The sequence below is a fragment of the Fundulus heteroclitus genome, chromosome 4, assembly GCF_011125445.2.
Source record: "Fundulus heteroclitus isolate FHET01 chromosome 4, MU-UCD_Fhet_4.1, whole genome shotgun sequence".
In the NCBI taxonomy this organism is placed as follows: Eukaryota; Metazoa; Chordata; class Actinopteri; order Cyprinodontiformes; family Fundulidae; genus Fundulus; species Fundulus heteroclitus.
The window spans coordinates 3,688,468-3,708,581 of NC_046364.1; the positions used below are offsets into that span (position 1 = coordinate 3,688,468).

The window sequence follows — 20,114 nt, forward strand, 5'->3', positions numbered from 1 at the left end:
GCTGTATACCTAATATTCTGTAGTACAGTCTTATCAGCATCTCCTAACTTTTGAAATAGTTAACACTGTTAAATAATTCAGTCATGCAAAAAGCAACTTTTTATGATGTTTTTTTTTAACTCTTAATTGTGTTGTGATGTTTTTTTTTTTATTTCTTTGATCAAAATCCCATTATTCTTTTTTATTTATGTTTTTCCCCACATTTATTGCATTCTATTCAAGTCTACTATATTTTAGTTTTCTTTTTTTATAAAGTCGTTGGACAGGTTAAAAAAAAGACAGAATTAGCTAAGCTTATTTAATTTCCCTTTAAATGTAAATTTTGTCTTAGATAAGACAGTGGTAATGCCAATGTGCATTTGAGTTTATCTGTGCAAAAGTCACCAATCGTCTTTTAGTTCTTCAGGTGGTAAGAACTTCAAAGGTTTTCAGAATAAAGGCTGATACATTTATTTATTTATTTTTTACAAATTCATGGCTGTCTTGGATGTAAAAGATTATCCTCTGTCTGGTCACCAAGCTTCAGAATGACGGTTTCTATTACAAATGATAAAAAAGGGGAATTAAATTGAATGGGAAAAATCACAACCACTGCTCAAGATCACTTTATGCCATCACAGTAGCTGAGTTAGTTATTTCATTTGGTATTTTATCGCACATGGTAGTTTAAATTTGGGTTTTTATGTTGTTTTAAGACTATGTTTTGTCTAAACTAAGGTGTAGTCTTCAGTTCTACCGTTAGAGGGCGCCAACGTTCTCCTACCAATGTTGGCTGCTGATCATTGGTCCACACTCAGTGTTGGTCACGCCTTCCAACGGCAATTCTTCATCCCTATTGGCTGCTTTAGACGTCAATAATTTATCTGTCAAATTGGCGTCATGCAAACTGTCAACAGAGACTGGAGTGAAGCAAAGCAGCAACGGCTGCAGCGAAAGCCCTTCCAGTGACACCGTAAGTTTAATATTTACCTGCTATTACAGATAAGCGTTAATAGGTGTCCAGTGCTAACTGTGGATATTAGTCATGCCGTTAGATGTCGGTGTCAAATTCAGACGTAACGGTGGCAGAAGACCTGTTTACGCTGCCGAAATAGCAGCTAGTCGGATGCTAACACACAAGCTAACAGGAGCTAAAATATGTCGTAAAAATGAATGTTAGTTCGAGACAAGTGTTACCGAAACGAAAAGCTGTAAAAGCGACGTTTAATTTGGCAAATGTGGTTTTTAAACATTGTTTTTCTTTTAAAGGCATTTTAGCTTTTTTTTCTACATCATTTGCATGGAAAGTAAATTTCAAATGTTCTTCGTATTTCTGTGAAGTAAAGGTTAGAATCAAGGTTGACTGATTCTGTTAACTGTGACCGTGGTTTATAACCGTGCTTTTAAATTTTATTTAAACCAGTAACCGTGACGTCATTTTTCGGACAGGTAAACGTGTGAGGCCCATTCCTTCCCGTTGAAACGTCACAAGGACCCAGATAAACGTATTTCTCCTTTAACTCACTAAAATGTGTTACTTTATCTGACTAAAGTCTCTTTTAAGAAGTTTAGATTACGTTATCACATTATCAGTTATTATCAAACTCTTAAGTTGCACCGTTTTTATAAACAATTATAAATAACTTACACAAACTTACATTTCATTTAATATGAATATGCAACTTTTAATAACTATATAATGTATTTTACTTCTATTGTGGACTTCTTCCTTTTCTTTGCTGCTAATTAGCACCTACATTTTCCATCCTTTGGGAAAATAAATGATTATGCTATCATATTTGCATTCCCATATTTTATATTAAATAATAGTTTTATTAATTTGAATGAAGACCATATTATATTTTCTTTTCAATCACTCAGTTAATAAACCAAATTTTGTTTTTAAAGAGCTTTAACATACTACAAAGCACCCAAAGTGCTGTTCAGGTGAATAAAAATACTTGAAAAAACCATGATAATAAAAGCAGTTATCAATAACAACACAACAAAAATAAACAATGAATCCATTAAGAAGTATTAAGAAATATTCACATTATTTATTGATCTGGAAAGATCCAGTTTCTCTCTGCTAACCAACCTCCAGTAACTGAAATACGAGTAATAGTCAGTTCATAGTGAAAAGAAAGAACTTATCCTTTATTTGTGGTGTTTTTACATTTATTTTTTTATTTGGACCTTTTTAATGTATTAGATTTTCTTATTAGAAAAAAAAATTACATCTGGGCTCCATCTTAGTTAAATGAATAATAATAAAAGCTTCTTTTTTTAACACATGAGGTTAAATAATTCTAGTTTTTGCATTAAACCAGATCATTTCCAACCTTAGAAATGACAGGGCTTGTATTTTTATTTTTTATTTTTTGGTCCTGTTTACGGTCACTGAATGTGGCAGAAAGATTTGACATATTTCCTCTTTTATTTGGGAACAGAACATTCAGTTTTACCCGTAACTAAATGAACTGATCAGTAATGAGGAGTTAAAACGTCACCTTATCAAACACAAAATGTGAACGTTTACAATGTATTAGTTAATCAAGATGCTAAGAGTCTAAATCATAATAAAAATGATGTCTGCTGCTGGTGTTTTTGTTGGGTAATTATTTAATAAACCTTTAAATTTCAGACTGAGTGTCATTCAGGCTTTGTTTCCCATAAAATATGACCAAAATACCCCTGAGTTACCTCCTGCTGGGTGATAAAATTAATGTCCACACCCAATAGACTAAACAGAAAATCACTGATCAGCAGAGGTCAAAACTTGGGATGCAAATCAACAATCAACTTGTGATTAATTGTTTATTAATGGTTTATTAGATTAAAGTTTCATCCGATTACCTGATGATGTCTGCTAGGCGGACCTTCTGTCAGTATTGTAGTGCGGACTCCGTTTGGGCCGCTTTACATGAAGGAAAATCAGGTTGACGGGCTGTTCTTGGGGAGGATGTTGGTAATAGGTGGTCAATTTCAGTGAATAGGTAAATTATTTCCACTGTTTAGTCACTAAAAAGTGGAAATACTTAAATAGTAAAAAGTAAGGCCTGAGGAGCCTTTGAAATAATTTCACGTAGGCCAGCAGTTCAAGACTCTGGTACAACAAAAGAACATGGAGCTGATGCAGACAATTTCAATGACAAATTTATATCTTGGTCCATTTAACCTGGCTTAACACAGCAAGGGTTCTCGTTCTTGTTGCTGACAAGAAAATAAACATTTTCTAGATGCATTCAACCTAAAAAGTTAAGAAAATTTAGGCCTTTTTTATGAAGACAAACATCTTAGACCCTAGGGATGGGAATCGAAAACCGGTTCCTGTTCAGGACCGGTTCCGTGTGTTCCAATTCCATGGCACCGTTTGGCAGCTTGCTTAACGATTCTCTTTTCGATTCCAGGCAGCACCAGAGCCGGGCAGCAAGACTTGCGTCACGTTTTTTACGCAAGTTACGCACACGGCATTCAGTAAGTATGTACGACGTGACCAGGCGTAAGTCTAGAAAAGCAAAACAAAAAAAATGGCGCCCCATCGGGTAAAGCGATCGAAAGTCTGGTCAACAAGGAAAAATCAGTGGATAATTAGTTATACCTAAAACTAATACATTCATGGTGATCTAATGAATTTAGCGTTAATCAATAAGAAAATAAAAGCATAAATTGTCGTCTCGATCACTATGTTTGTGGTCAGCCGTCCTGCAAGGATTCATCGCCGTTAAACGGAAGGTAAACCAAACATGGGCCGCTGGTAAAACTGATTTATCAGCTAAGGTAGCCCAAAGTTTCAGGCTAATTGGCTCAAAATATATCCACGGTTGGGACACAATAATGGTGAAATGTAAAAGGCGGTGCGTTTTACCCGCCAATGCTTTACCCGCCATGGATGTCTGATTCACTGATTTCAGTACCAATAAAAAAAAATCCTAACTGCAGCCTGGACTGATGTTTTCAACAGCGAGCGCATCAACAATAATTCCCCTACTCAGCGACTCAGTTTGTTTGACTGTTGCAATAGAGCTACACGATTAATCTCAGTTGCAATATAATCGCAATTTAAAAAAAAAAAAAAAAATTTCCAAATCACAGAGGTCTGCAAGTAACAATTAATGGATCAGACGCGTCCTTTAGGTGTCGGTAAAATGTTAAAAGTGGGTTATTCCTCTCACTGCAGCAGCGAGATAATCTAATTTTATTACTTGTTTTAGAGTTTATATAATCATACTGTTTTACCAGAAACTTTCAGGAATCTCACCACAGAAATAAGTTCTGGTCAATCAGTTTAATACATAGACTTGTTGGTTTCACTTTATGTTCAACAAGGATTGATGTCCAAATCAATTAAAAGCTGTTCTCTCGAATAATATTCTGATTAATAAAAAGTTCTTGTTTTTAAATAGTCCTTTTTACAAACATCTTTATCTAGAGGCCATTTTTGTTGCTTGTGATTAATGCAGAGAAAAGTATAAATAAAATGTCAGTTTTGGTTGAAATATATCGTAGGCAGAATGTATTTCTGCTGCGAGTTGAGGCGCAGCGGCTCTTTTAGCACCTAATCTGCACAGAGATGAAACAGATTGATTTGTTTGTATGTGTTTAAAAAGGCATGATAAATTAAACTGGGGATCGCATAAATCGCACTAATAAGATAAAAAAAAAATCACAATTAGATTATTTTCCAAAATTGTTAAGCCCTAGCAGCAGATTCTCATACAACAGCAGTGAAAAGAAAACAAGAGGCAGATTCAGCACAAAATGTGACAGCTGAGGCTGTTGAAGAGGAAACGAAGAAGCTTCTAAAAACTGCCTCCTTTTATTATTTATAATTGGCGAAAACAAAGTTGTTGTTTTTTTTTTCATCTGGTTAAATTAATTCAAGACATGGAGCGCCCTGCTTTTAAACAGCTTAACACAGAGACATCAAGCTATGGTCGTTACCTTAATGAGAAAGGATTGTCTGAAATTAATAAATGAATTTCTTCCTTTCACTCCTGTGTTATTAAGGGAAAGAAGTAAATAGAGGAGAGAAAACCACCTCAGATGACAACTAGGAAGGGAGGAAGTGACAAGAAACTAAGCTGCATATTATTCTAAGGTATGAGTAGGACAGTGAGGCCTCTTTTCATGCTAATAGGTATTACACCTCCCCCCCCAAAAAAGAAAAAAGTGTATAACCCCCCCCCCCCTCTGCAAAGCTTCTAATTCCTCCCTATTTTGAAAACTTACTTTCAGGCTCTGAATAATGTCTGATTATTAGAGGTCAAAGAGAAACAGGAAATATTTTCTCTTACTTTCTTAAAACTTATTTCCAGGCAGTTGAAGCAACGGCATAACAATTTGTAACAAATAGAATCAGAATGTACTTAAACCAGACATAAATGTAAGGATTTCTAAGTAACGTTGTTGGTGTTGGACCTATTCTGACCTCTCGGTGGGGATCTTGGCCGTTTTGGCATCCATGTTTGTTGTCCTTAACCTTGAGATCCCTGGCGGTTTGTTTATTATCTCAGCTGAAAGCCGTCTTTGAGCTGCTCTCACTAACGGAAACGATGGCGGCAGCTCTCATCGGGTGGCAACCGTCCATTCCTGATGGGGTTTTTGGTTTTTTTGGTGCAGATGCGTGTGGGCTGCAACGTGCCGGAGGGTAATAATCAGGTCTTTAAGCTGCTAATGTTCAGGTAGACGGCTCTGGACTAAAGTCTCTGCTGTAGCTAACTGGATTCTTGATTAGTCTGCCAGACAGAGAGAACAATTAACCTTTTATTTTGTTAACAGCTGTCCTTCACATTTACATGTCTGCAAAACAGCAGCAACAGTATTCAAACTAGAAATATGTCAACCTGATCGTTAAAGTTAGACGGTCTGTGTTTAAAATGGTTTAATTTAGGCCTGGACGATAATTCAATAATAAAAAAGGGGTCAATAAAAAGTTCAATAGAAGAACAGTGCATTCTATCCTATCATGTAGGTTAATACTACAAGTGTTATATCCTCCCAACCAATCACAACGCAGACCAGGAACGCTCCCTCAGTCCGTCAGAGTTCAGAGAGCACGTGTTATTTTTATCTTTTTTTTAAGACTTAAAGTTTTGGTAAAAAAAATTGGTTGAATAAAGGGTTGTTTTTAAATCCATTCATTTAAAAATAGGTAATTAACCCTTTAACACCTAAGCCTCAAACGCTCAAACTTGCATTTTTTTCTTCTTCTTTTTACTATAATATAGGCAAAACATGTCCTATGTCCAAGTGCTCTGGCTAATTTTTCCATGATACTTACACCTTTCCAATATCTGAAATTATTTTACAACATACTGCATTTAAACCAGCATAAAAATGGTTTGAAATCAAGAAAAAACAAATGAGATTTTAGAGTTTTATAATTATAATAAAACACTGCAGAAGATCATAAAGAACAGCTTTTTTTTGTCATAATTTAGCAATCTCAACAGTATAGAACATATTTACAATGCTTCCTTCTTTCTCTTTTTATTTGTGAAAAAAACGTTTTCCGTTGCCTTCGTTTCTCCTCACCTGCGGCATTCGTTGGAAATGAGGGGGACTGATTCGTGGGCTTCCTGCATTCGTGGGAAGAAAATAACCACAATAACACTATGTGGGCCTGAAAGCGCCATATTTCTTTTAAACACCATTTGAATTTTTCTGGTAATTTGCCTGATGAGGCAAAGTGCGCATGCAAAAATGTTCGGTGCCGATACATTCGATGTTAAAGGCTAAAGCAACAGCAATAAATGGCACTTTAAAATGTATGTTATTAATTTTGTTTGCTAATTATCGATATTAATCAATATAATTTCTATTTTATCAATATGCTTTTTTCTATATCATCCACTGCTAATTTAGTTAGACGCTAAATTGTCAAAAAGCAAATGATCTGCAGGGTCCAGAGCGGCTCGTTAATCAGTGTCGGCCGTTCTGCTGTTGGTGACTTTAATGACGGCCACTTAAGGGGCAACAATGAGACGATATCCCAAAAAACAGGAACGGTTCTACGGGTCGAGGCCGGACATTTTTCCCTCCTCGGTTTTTGTCAGCATTTCAGTTCAGTTATGCATTAGACCCGGTTCAGAGGAGGCGATACCTGGACCCTGCCAACTCATCCATATCTGCCGTTGCCAGGTTTGCTGTGTCTCCCAGCACCGTCTCAAGGTGGAGGAGACTCCAGGAGGCGGGTAGTTACTCTGGGAGAGCTGGACGGGGCCGTCTGAGGTCCTTAACCCATCAGCAGGACCAGTATCTGCTCCTTAGTGCACAAAGTGAGCTCCAGCGGGCCACTGGTGTTATTCCCTCTGAGCAAATCATTAGAAATAAACTCTCTGTGGGTCGATGGTTTTAATTACCCTTCAGCATGAGTTTGGACACAAAACAGGATCTTTTTATTCCCAAATGAGATCTAAACTGTTCCTTTTGATATTTAATTTTTTTTATTTTAAGGGTGTATAACGGTTATTGTTGTGTTTTGTGTTTCTGCAGGACTCATCGTCTTTAATGCAAATGGGTGAAAGGATTGTAATCTTCTAACTGGAGCTTGTTGCTGAACAGGATCACAGTCGGCTGAGTGGATATGAGGAAATAAAAGACGGACCAGCACTGCAGCTTCTCTCACATCGTTTCATTTAATCTCCCGTCCTTAATTTCTCACCGCCGCGGCCGTCTCTGCTCTGCAGTCCGAGCAGCGGGGGCTCGTCCCTCTCCGCAGGTCCCCCCCCCCCCCATCGGCGGCCCGCTCTGGCCGTTTGTCGGTGTCTGATGGCGCGGTGGGACGCTAAGGGCTGCTGCGGGAGACTGTGATGTCAGAGCCCAACAGCCCGGGCGAGAGCCAGCGTGGCGCTCCCAGATTCTTCGTGGGCTGCGAGGACGATGAGAGCGAGGTGCAGGAGGACAGCATGAGGACAGACATGGAGCTGTTTGAGGACGACGGAGACACCGACTCGGTGAGCGTCTTCCTGTTCCCAGAATAAAACGCCGCCGCTGAGACGTTCTGGTTTTCTCTCTTTGCCTGGAGGTTAGATCCCCAGCTTCGTTTACAAACAGCTTGTGACTTTTCCAGCAGCACGGTGTGTTTCAGAGCTCCGTCTTTCTTCCTAAAGTTATTTTAATAGTTGTGTCTACGATATTACTGACTATAAATAAACAAAAAAACGTTGTTAAAATCAGTAAAGTTTAATTCTAGTGCGTCATGGCCACGACAGCACTGCTAAAAAGGAAGCTAAAAGTAAAACCTTCTAGAAATGAGTGTATTTGTCCTTGATTTGAGCGTGTAAATAAGATTATCTGCCATTAGGACAGTTGTAGCGGGGATTTGAACCGACAAACTCTAAACTCATGCCCCGCCTCTTGCACCACTGTTGCAGCAGCAAAGTTTAGGAGGACCGCCAAGTCGACAACATTTGAAACCAGAGTGGACGCCCCCATTGGCATAGCCGGCTACTAGCTAGCGTGTTTAAACACAAACAACGATGCCGGCCTTCAGTTTATTGTTGATTTTTTTATTTTTTTATTTTTTTCAAACTTGTTTTTATTGAACTTTTTCTTGCAAAGCAGAAGCGACATGGACAACAGAAAACAAAGCACTGATAGTGCATAAAAACACAGACATGAAGCCGGGCTTGATAAACAACAAAAAATAAAATAAAACAAACGTCAACAAAAGAAGAAGGGAAAAAAATTGTAGATTTTACTGTAATTTATTTTCTGTGAACACATTTTTCTCCTCTGCTGCGTTTTTGTGGACCTTCTGTTTTCACCCTGCTCTTCTTCCTGGTCTCTGTGAGAGCACCACTGCGCCACCCGGTGGTGCGGCATGGCTATTACAGCGCCTGTTACGGCTCCTCCACTTCACGCAGTTTCATCTTTACGCTTTCAGTGTTCGGCTCCATGTGGATGTGGCTTAATTTACACGCAGGAGTAGAAACCTTCAAGTACGTTAGCAAATAAACAACCACAAAGACTTAAGACGATAATTATTTTTCTTATACAGGTTTTTAAACCCAGGGTTCCCACGGGTCCTTGAAATCTTTGAAAGTTTGTGAATCTGAAAAAATAAATTCAAGGCCCTTGAAAGTTCTTGAAAACTGCCAAAAAAACACCTTGTCCTTGAAAGTCCTTGAATGTTTTTGTGGGCTTGAAAGTTCACATGGATGACGACTCATGTGTCATTATTTTACTACCACACAATCTTTTAAGATTATGTTGATTCCGCAGACTTTTAATCTGCAAAAGTACGTTCGCTCTTCTTCGTTAGTTGGTAGGCTACGGTTTAGGCCTATGTGCGTCCAATAGGTTACATTCACGCAGTGTTGCCAACTTAGCAACTTTGTCGCTATATTTAGTGACTTTTCAGAGTCAAAGTCAAAAACTCGCTTAATCAAAGATGAAAGTAAGTGAAACAAATTGATATAATTGTGAACATCTCAATGCTGCACTTTTTCATAAAATTTCATGAAACGGTAGGCTTATGTACATCTTATATGTAATGTAGTATGGCATAGCCATGTACTGTGGATATAAATGTAGGCTAGGAATATGATCAATATCAATGTAGGCTATAAATTAAGTCCACTTTCTTGCATTGCTTCTGACCCAACAACTTCTATGCCGTTTAGTGTTTTATTGAATTTGCATTGTATTAAAATATGATAACCTATTCAGCGGTCACAGTAGGTAAATTCTAATTATATTAATGTGAGAATAAGACGAGAATCTGCCTGCATATCTTCAGCAAGGACACCATTGAATTTGCTCGCCTTCTGGGTGGTTTTGTCAGCCTGATCTGTATAATCTCTTTGGTTCAGCCCCCGGAGCGACAGATCGTGGTGGGGATCTGTTGCATGATGAAGAAGTCCAAGTCCAAGCCGATGACCCAGATTCTGGAGAGGCTGTGCAGGTTTGAGTACATCACCGTGGTCATCTTCCCAGAGGACGTCATCCTCAACGAGCCTGTGGACAAATGGCCTCTGTGTGACTGCCTCATCTCCTTCCACTCCAAAGGTACCCCCCCCCACTCACCCCAGTGCATGCACACAGATAAAAGGCCTATAGATAATAGATATAGTTATTATAGCATAATGGGAGCAAACTTAATCTCCATCATCTGCTGTTCATTGTTATGCAGAGTAAAACTGCCTCATCTTGCAATAAGCTTTATATTTTAGTCCCACAGAGTTGATGTGTTTCCTAAGGCTGTGTTTAAAAAAAATGATTTTTCTTAATTCCTAAAGAGCAATTCCTATAAACAAGGATTGATTTTTCAAAAGATACATTTTTCACCGTGAACTTAAATGTGTGATCCGACATAACTTACGGACACGAGTCCGCGCTGACAGGCACGCGCAGAGTTCAGTTTTTATGACACTATAAACTGCTCGGCGGCAAGAAATCTTCACATCAAACTTTTTTTTTTTTTTTTATATATATAGTCTCCTGTCTGGCAATGAGGCGATAAGAATTGTTGTCTTAATGCCAAAAACAGCCCAACAGATTTTACTTTCACAAGTGAAGCCTTACCGCTTTCGCCATAGTGCTCCGCTTTATTTATACATGCAATAAGAAAGTAGAAGAGGAAGAAAACAAAAGGAGAAATGGTCAAAGAAATAGGCGATTTAAAAAAAAAAAAAAAAAAGAGAATGATAAAACACCCCCAGTCTGCTTCTTCATCTGCAAAGAGAGATGTAAAAAGAACAGCGCAACCAGCGGATAAAGTGTTACAGATACAATGAAGTAGCACCTTGATACATCACTGAAGTATATACAGTATTAATTAATACGACATGTATAAAGCGATAATAACAGGGCTTTTCTGTATGGAAGTCGAACTGTTTAATATCTGACACTGAGCTGCTCCCAGCAGGCGGTATTTAGGACGCAGCATCACAGTCCCTCTGTTCTCACTGACCGGTGGGAGCCTGCAGGAAAAGAAACGACTCTAGGTGCTCAGCTAGCTAAGCTAATCAAACATTTATCCATTCCTGCCCCGCTTTATCCCGCTGGGAAAAAGTGTGGGAGTTAAATGAACTTGTCACAATTAATGTAGAAAACAGTTTCGCTCGACCGTGAAGTTAAAAGGTCCAGAGAGTCAGGCCCGAGTATGTTGGAGCTGTGATGTTGTGTTTTTATCAGTAAAGCACACTGAAAGCCGACTTTAGCTCAACAACCGTGTTAGTTTGTCTATTAGGTCTTCTTCTGCTGTAATACGTCAGCAGGACAAAAACAAAACAAAGCGCCAAGCTCCACCTAGTGGTCGGAGGCATGGACGCAGCATACGTCACAGCAGCCTTCACACTCCAGTCCAGGGGGTGAATTTTAATGTCATAAATTAAATTTAGTTTAGTGTCCCTTTTGGTTTCGTAAAGTGTTTTTGAATTGAATTGAATAGAAATGGCAGCTGTAGATATTCTCTGGTGTCTCTGTTTAGGTTTTCTGTCCCACAGCGTGTTTGTGAAAACAATCGTCTCGCCACCATTAGCTACCGTTACCTAATTGATTTGCTGTTAAATGTTAATATGACGCAGGTATCAATATGTTGCCTAACTACACCGTCATGTAAGGCTGGGCGATAAATCGATTTAATCGATTAATTCGAATTTACAATTCTTTAAGATTTTATTTTTGGAAAATCTGGATTTTTTTTTGTTGCCAATACACTCATTGGGTTTCCATGAAGAGAACAGCATGTGATGCTGAATATATGTTTAGGCAAATGTATTGTCAAAATATTAAGTAGAAACTTTTTTTTACCATAATACGAGGTACTTCATTTACTTATTTACTTTTTTTTTAACTTAGTTTGAAGTTCATAAGTGCAGTGAAGCCTGTTCTTAGCTCAATGTGTAATACCACTAGCAGCAAATGTTTTGTTATATTTTCATTGTTTATAATGGCACGGCTGTCATCTTGTTTTACAAGCATGTTTCACAGCTTGTTTTTAGTTGCACTTTGAATTCAGGTCAACTCCCTGACGAAATGCTTGACATAAAAGCAAGGTTTTAAAATAATTTCTTTAATTTCTTTTTATGAAACAAAAAGGAGGAAAAAAATCGATTAATCGGGTTTGGTATGATAAAATCGGAGATTTATTTTTTAATCCATATCGCCCAGCCCTACCGTCATGAAATTCAGGTAACAGCTAAAAAAAAATGTTAAATACTGCTGAATCCAGTTTGAGATTGGATCGAATTGAATCTAAAAGAATCGAATCTAAATCTTGAGAATCGGAGTCGAGTCAATTGTTAAATTTTGAATCAATAACCATTTTCCCCCTGTTTCATGGTCTAAAAGTGTCTCTCTTTGAAGCCCTTGTCTGCGTGTCTGTTATCCAGGGTTCCCTCTGGACAAGGCAGTGAGCTACGCCAAGCTGAGGAACCCTCTGCATATCAACGACCTGAACATGCAGTACTACATCCAGGACAGGTGCCCCCCCCCCCCACACACACTTTACAGACCGGATCTGCTTTCAGTCTCCACCAAATCAAGCATCATCCAGTCTGACTTATTGCTAATTGGGGCTGTTTTTGTTTTCTGCAGGAGAGAAGTGTATCGTATCCTGCAGGAGGAGGGGATCGAGCTGCCGCGCTATGCTGTGCTGAACCGTGACCCAGATAAACCAGATGGTCAGTGCCTGGACTTATTGTGTGTTTGTATCAGGCTGCATCAAGCATCATTTATGCAGGTTCTATGTCAGCTGTGGGATAAATATAGCACTGAATGTTCTGCAGGGACGAGTTTCCCTCGTTAAGTTTTGTGGCATAAAAGTTTCTGGCACTCGGATCTTGTGTTTACTCTGATGGTTCGCCCGGAGGGAGGAGCGGTCAGATGCTGTCAGGTGATCCAGAAAGCTGAGCTCCTTCTCAGGCCCCGAGAGGAAACGCTGCAGGGTCAGGCTTCATCCGCGTGTATTCCTGGTGGGTAACGGCAACGTTTGCTCCGTGCGTTTGTCTCAGAGTGCAACCTGGTGGAAGGAGAGGACCACGTGGAGGTGAACGGGGAGATCTTCCAGAAGCCCTTTGTGGAGAAGCCTGTATGTGCCGAAGACCACAACGTCTACATCTACTACCCAACGTCTGCAGGAGGAGGCAGCCAGAGACTCTTCAGAAAGGTCCTGACCTCCACATCCAGGGCTTATTTAATTCACATTAATGCTGCTAAATAGCAAATCTCCACACGGCCTCACAGTACACCCACCTTCACCCCAAAAGGGTTACAAAGTCACGGCTCAGGCTCACTCTCTGTCACTCTTTAGTAATTATAACCTTTTCTTTTGCTCTTCTTCTTCACCACTTGTACATTTATCACACTAGAGTTGCAGCAGGAAATAAAACACTGACGGCTCTCCTTGAAACCCTCTTAAGCTCGTTCAGCCTAACCATCTTTAAGATTAAATATGCACATTTCTTCAGTGGAGCTTCTTTTCTCTGAACGTCTATCATTATGTTGTCGCATAAGAGGAAGCTTATGAGGCAAAAGGACACAATTCAGCCCATGTTCTCTTTTTATGTGGTGCACAGTTGTACATTTTGATGAACCACAGGGTGAATATTATGACCAAAGGCTTTGTCACATGCAGGAGGAGTCCTACAAAGTAAATCAGCACTTTTATTTCACCAGATTCCCTTTTTATGAGACGAAAACATGTTTGGCTAAATGGGGCCAAAATCACAGGTCCGCCGACACGCTGCCCACTAAAACCTCTGTGGGTCAAATATGCTGCAGCTGTAGTCAAGACGTGAAACTAGAAAATCTGAGGCTCCTCCTATATTTTTAAAAGGGTTCTCATTCTTTTTTGCAGTTTTTTATTTTTAAAACAAATAGGTCAGCTGAGCTGCTTCTGATGGTGGAAGCAGAAACTAGGCTGAAGCTCAGAGAAGGAGCTTTTTCAGTCCTGGCTCAGAAATGATGGAGCAAGTTAAATAAATATCAGACCAGCTTCTTCTCCTGCTGTTTTTACGCCTCTCATAAAAAACCCTGCCTATTTTCAGCTGAGCTGGTTTGTTGTTTCTTATTTTACTACAATCTTTTTAGTCATTTTAATCTGCTTTTATTGCTTTTTCTTATCTTGGTTTACTTTGTTTTAGTTCTGTACAACACTTTGGTTAAACAAATGATTTTTTTAAGTGCTTTATAGACAAAATGGATTTGGAAAAATCTTTGGATAATTCTGCTTCAGAGGAACAACTACGGCCATTTTCACATGGAAAAACAAAACCAATTTAAAATCTTGTAGTTTAACTAGGGCTGGGCAACTATTAAAATATTTAATCGCCCTGATTAATCGCGATTAATCGCGATTGATCGCATTGTATTTACAAACTCCAAGAATGAATTCAAAAGTAGTGTAAAGAGCACTTTTATTTTAATGTTCTGCTGCCATATGAACAAAAGTGTTGTAACATTTGTAGCACTTATCAGTAACACATATTTAGTGTAAAGCTCAACTTAAACATGTAAAACAAAAAAATAGCAACAATAATAAATTAAAGCTTATTGCCACTGACAGGGAATTCTCTTTATGGGGAAAAAATCTACCAAAAACAGGCAATTTCTGAGGTAACAGCAGGGATCAGCATTACCATTTTATGTTCAATACCAAAGTTTAACTTGGCAGTGGTTACAACTAACTTGTTTCTGTCATATTCCATGCTGGAAGAACTTTAAACTGAAATGCTTGCTAACTCGATATGCGTGCATGTTTATTTGACGTTGACACGCGGTTTTTTGTTGTTGCTTTCTCGCGTGCATATAGTGAATGGCAGGGAAAAACAGGCAAAAATACATGGATACTTTGAAACGAGAAGCGACTTCACCGACGGCGTCGATGCAGACCCCCCCGCTCCGCTCCGCACAAAACTTGTTCTGTTCGGCAACTCACCGCCTCGCCTAAGCAAATTCCTGCGGGAAACACCGCCTTCCGCATGTCAGCTGTGTTTTTTTCCGGCCAGCACCTTTCTTCCTCTGAATCCGAGGTTTGGCTGACAGCGAGGTTATTGGCGCATTATCGCCACCTACTGTTCTGATTCAAATCCCTACACCGCAGCAACAGACCTTCACAAAATAAAAGCATGTGAGCAACATGCGTTAATACGCGTTAAAGAAAATATCGCCGTTAATAGTCTAATGAGTTAACGCAAAATTAATGCGTTAACTTGCCCAGCCCTAAGTTTAACATTTTTATTTTTATATTTTTCATGTTTTTAAAGGAAACATGTCCTGCAAAATCTACTTTTTAGTCCTTTAAAAATATTTGGTTGTGTTTATAGAAGTCTTTAGGACAGCAGAACAGTTGAATGTAGTCTCTCCAGGAGCTGCATAGATGTCTTCATGTTCTGTTTAGGTCTTATTCTTCAAGCTGTTTGGTGTTCTCACGTTTTTTTTTGCTCTGGAGCTGCTAAACAGGGTAATGGACTTCAGCTTACTAGTCTCGAGAATTCACCATTTTTATTTCTCGGAGCGATTTTTGTAGTCCAAGCTAAAGAATGCTGAAGCTACAGGTGGAAAAGTCATTGGCTGATCATTACACCGTCCCCCAGCAAACTACAAAAAATGGCCGAACGGGGTGGAGCTAAACTCTGTGAAACCTGGAGGAGGGCCTCCTTTAGATTTAAAGGGACGGCACCAAATCCACTCTCTTTCAGACCCACTTCAGAACAGGGGTTTAAAAGGAAGATCGTGGGGGTAAATTAAAGAGGAATTCAGACCAAAGCATCATAATTCCACTTTATAAGGACACAACTGAATGATTTTAATGTGAAGAGGAAGGCATTTAAGCATGATATGTCCCCTTTAACGTTAAGCGTCGTAGAAATGTCTGTACCTTGTCCAGAGATAGATTTCTGGATAGATGAATGATAAGAGAGTTTTGAAATCCTGAAAATTAAATGTCAAGTAAACTTCTTTGATAGCAACTAGAATTAAGCATAGCAGCATATATTTGGATAAACCTTGTCAAGTTTAATCTTCATGTTTTGTACCAAATTTGGCTGAAACATTAAGAGTTAAAAAGCCACAATATGGATGTTTTTATGTTAAAACCGCCAAATTTATATTAGTTTCAGTTCACATTAGTATTCAGATGGACTAATATTGCCAAGTCAGCATGTTGTTAATTAAACCATATATTTTAGTTTATTTATTGTAAGAAGCAAAGAATGAATATTTTTGGAAATGCAGATGAGTTTTTAACAACACAGTGATAGTAACATGACTAAAAATAATAATAATTGATGCATAAACATAGCTGTAAATCAACAAACATGGCTTAAACACCACCTGTTGAGACTCCATTTAGTTTTTTTCTCAAGCACAGATGATAGATGGTGTTTATGATGTTATTGCAGCCTTCCCAGCATGCTTTGCGCTGCTCTAACCACTACGTTATCACTCCCCCCACTAGGCCTTCTGCCTTCCTCCGGGACACTGTTTGCATTTACAACTTGCAGAGTTTTACAAATGAATGCAGGTTTTTAAATATAAATGCAACATTTTAACCTGAGTTTAACCATAAAATAAGTTGTGTGAAACGGCGGCAACGGAAGAACAACTTAACTTTGTGTCTTGTGCAGATTGGGAGCCGCAGCAGCGTCTACTCTCCAGAGAGCAGCGTGAGGAAGACGGGCTCTTACATCTATGAAGAGTTCATGCCAACCGATGGCACCGATGTTAAGGTGGAGTATGGAGAACAATAAAACATGTTTAGGTCAAACATTGGGAGTTATTGTTCTGCTAAAGTCCTAACCTCGGTGGTTCGTTTTATATTAACACAGATTACTCACACCCTGAGTTATTGTTACACCCCATGTCTGAATCCATTCACTCATTTAGAAACAAACAAAACGGTCCTAAATTGAGCGTAAAATGGAGCCAATCCAAAGGAGCTGTCAGGAGTCGAGCTCTATGAACGCAGACGTGTTGCAGGCGACAGCAGAGACTGGCTCTGCGGTGCGTGTTTCACACAAGAGGTCGTTGATAATGGGCCACAACCTGCCACCTTCCTCTGTGTGAATAACCAGACTGCTGCACTCTCATTGTGGGCGTCAAAGGCTTATTCATTTCTGGATTTATATTATTTATATGGACATTCCTTAGTCTGGGGGAGGCTCAAATATAGCATTTTTTTTTTCTGTTTTTATATAGAATATATATTTATATAGCACCAATTCACAAAACATGTCATCTTCAAGGCTCTTTCCAAAGTCAGATTCCATCAGATCCTCCAGGTTGGTGAGAAAGTTTCCTCTCTAAGGAAACCCAGCAGGTTGCATCAAGTCTCTCCAAGCAGCATTCACTCCTCCTGAAAGAGCGTAGAGCCACAGTGGACAGTCGTCTGCATTGTTGATGGCTTTGCAGCAATCCCTCATACTGAGCATGCATGAAGCGACAGTGGAGAGGAAAACTCCCCTTTAACAGGGAGGAGAACCTCCAGCAGAACCAGAACCAGGCTCAGTGTGAACGCTCATCTGCCTCCACCCACTGGGGCTTAGAGAAGACAGAGCAGAGACACAGAAAGCTCAGAAGCTCACATTGACCCAGGAGTACTTTCTATGTTAGATGGTAATAGAGGATGATCTGTCTCCCCTGATGATGTCACAGCTAACATAACGCCAGACCAGGTGTACCTTTAATGAAAAGAAAAAAGACAGAAAATAAAAATTTAAAAGCTGAAATAATAATAATTTGGACTCAAACGTCAACATTAACATTTAAAGCCATTCAGGGATTTATAGACTAACAGATTTTAAAGTCTATTCTCTGAGATCCAGGGAGCCATGGAAGGACTTCAGAACCGGGTCCATGTTCTCTACGTTCTTAGTCTTAGTGAGGACTTCAGAACCGGGTCCATGTTCTCTACGTTCTTAGTCTTAGTGAGGACGCGGGCAGCAGCGTTCTGGATCAGCTGCAGCTGTCTGATCCACTTTTTAGGCAGACCTGTGAAAACACCGTTGCAGTGATCAGTTCTTCTAAAGATAAACATGGATTAGTTTTTCCAGATCCTGCTGAGACATCAGTCCTTTAATCCTGGAAATGTTCTCCAGGAAATGTTCTGGTCCACAGTGAACCAACTAAACGTGTTCATAGACCAGGGGTCTGCAACCGTCTTTCTTTATAGCATAATCGCATTGAATGTCAACAATAGAACGACGCTAAAAGTACTGCTAATATTTTTCTGCAATTTTGTACAGTTTTTTTTTTTTGTTTTTTTTTTTGTGATTAGGAAATTTTTCTATCATAACATTTTTCACAATATCCGATAAAGGAAAATGTTTCCACTTTAAAAAAAAAAAAGGTTTTCCCCTTTATTTCAAATAAATGAATGCGTATAGTCCGGTGCGACTTGTTTATGTTTTTTTTCCTCTTTATGACACATTTTCTGACTGATGCGTCTTACATTCTGTAGCGACTTATACTTCCGAAAAATACGGTAAAAGGTCAAAATTAGTCCAAGATTCAAACAGTTTCTGTCTCCATGAGTGTTTAAATGTAGCCGGTTACAACTTGCTGATTTCTAATACCACAAACCTTTGGAGCAGGTCTTTGTTTCACCTTTAGATGCTAAGAGACTGACAGTAAGATATCAGCTACAGTTTTAGGGGTTCTGTGGGGAGTTTAAGAGTAAAGTGTAAGTTTTGCAGCAGGTGAACGGGTCTTTGCGGCGCGGCCTGAGACCAGGTGCACTGATGCAGCAGTGGTGATGCTGAAATGAGCTGTGGTGGTTTCTGTTGGACATCAGGTCTACACCGTCGGGCCGGACTACGCTCACGCCGAGGCCCGGAAGTCTCCGGCTCTGGACGGGAAGGTGGAGAGAGACAGCGAGGGGAAGGAGGTCCGTTACCCCGTCATGCTCTCAGCCATGGAGAAGCTGGTGGCCCGGAAAGTCTGCCTGGCGTTTAAGGTGCCGTCGGTTATCTTAGGCGATGTTTTCTCTGCCGTATCTGAGGTGTAGATGCTCACTGGTGTTTTTTTTCTGCCGCAGCAAACCGTGTGCGGCTTTGACCTCCTCCGGGCCAACGGCCACTCCTACGTTTGTGACGTGAACGGTTTCAGCTTCGTCAAGAACTCGATGAAATACTACGACGACTGCGCCAAGATCCTCGGGTAGCAGCTTTACTCCTTCGCCCCGCCTTCCTCGCTGTTTCTCGAAGTTTACACAAGTTTTTCTTTTCCCCCCCCCACTCCTCAGAAACATCGTTATGCGAGAGCTGGCCCCTCAGTTCCAGATTCCTTGGTCAATCCCGACGGAGGCAGAGGACATCCCGATCGTGCCCACCACCTCAGGGACCATGTGAGTCAGTCGATTGGTGGAATCCTCTCCGCCTCGTGTCTTAAACTGAAGTAATAACATTTGGACCAATAGAGGAGAGATCAAAAGTTAGCACACAGCTTCAGCTGCTTCAGATAAAAACCACTAATCAGGCCCGAAATCTGGGAGTAGTAATGGACTCAGACCTGAACATTCAAAAGCATTTAAAGACAATTACAAGGTCGGCTTCCTATCACCTGAGGAACATTTCCAGGATTAAAGGACTGATGTCTCAGCAGAATCTGGAAAAACTAATCCATGCGTTTATGTTTAGTCGAATAGATCACTCCAACGGTGTTTTCACAGGTCTGCCTAAAAAGTGGATCAGAACGCTGCAGCTGATCCAGAACCGCGTCCTCACTAAGACTAAGAAAGTAGAGAACATGGACCCGGTTCTGTAGCCTCGTGAGACCATCCTGATCTCGCGAGCTTTCAAGGTTTCACTCGCAGATCAGTCTGGCTACCCTCCATTGAAGAAAATTTGGAGCCGTTCACCAAACGAACGTCCAATCAGCGTTGGCTTTGAGGCGGGTTGAGGTGTGACGCAACGGGAAGCACAACAGTTCAGTCTAAAGAACATGGCGGCTTCAGCCGATGAAACTAGCGTTAGCGTGGCTATCGAGCAAGTTTTATCGGAATTACAGAGTATTTCTTTGCTGAGCTAACGAGCCTTTACCTGCAGCAGCAAGAGTAGCTTGGCTTGTGGTTGTGTTTTCGTCGTCGCTCGTAACAGAGCGAGGACGAATCTGATTGGTTCATTTGGCCCGTCTATCACCAACATAGGCCAATCAGCTAACCAGTATTTTCGCCCCTTCCCAAAATT

The 20,114-nt window shown here is 39.9% G+C and overlaps 1 protein-coding gene across 16 annotated transcripts in view; it reads left to right on the plus strand.

Moving 5' to 3' along the window:
* The first annotated feature begins 865 nt into the window (after positions 1-865).
* ppip5k1a (diphosphoinositol pentakisphosphate kinase 1a) overlaps positions 866-20,114 on the plus strand; it is a 73,370-nt gene continuing 54,121 nt past the window's right edge. For all 16 annotated transcript variants that reach the window (XM_036135878.1, XM_036135879.1, XM_036135884.1 and 13 more), the window contains exons 1-11: positions 866-952; positions 4,990-5,080; positions 7,477-7,937; positions 9,798-9,993; positions 12,321-12,411; positions 12,526-12,611; positions 12,942-13,096; positions 16,557-16,658; positions 18,722-18,883; positions 18,965-19,086; positions 19,172-19,273. In XM_036135878.1, the coding sequence (XP_035991771.1) occupies positions 7,794-7,937; positions 9,798-9,993; positions 12,321-12,411; positions 12,526-12,611; positions 12,942-13,096; positions 16,557-16,658; positions 18,722-18,883; positions 18,965-19,086; positions 19,172-19,273 (1,160 nt within the window). In that variant the 5' untranslated portion in view covers positions 866-952; positions 4,990-5,080; positions 7,477-7,793. The remainder of the gene's footprint in view (positions 953-4,989; positions 5,081-7,476; positions 7,938-9,797; positions 9,994-12,320; positions 12,412-12,525; positions 12,612-12,941; positions 13,097-16,556; positions 16,659-18,721; positions 18,884-18,964; positions 19,087-19,171; positions 19,274-20,114) is intronic.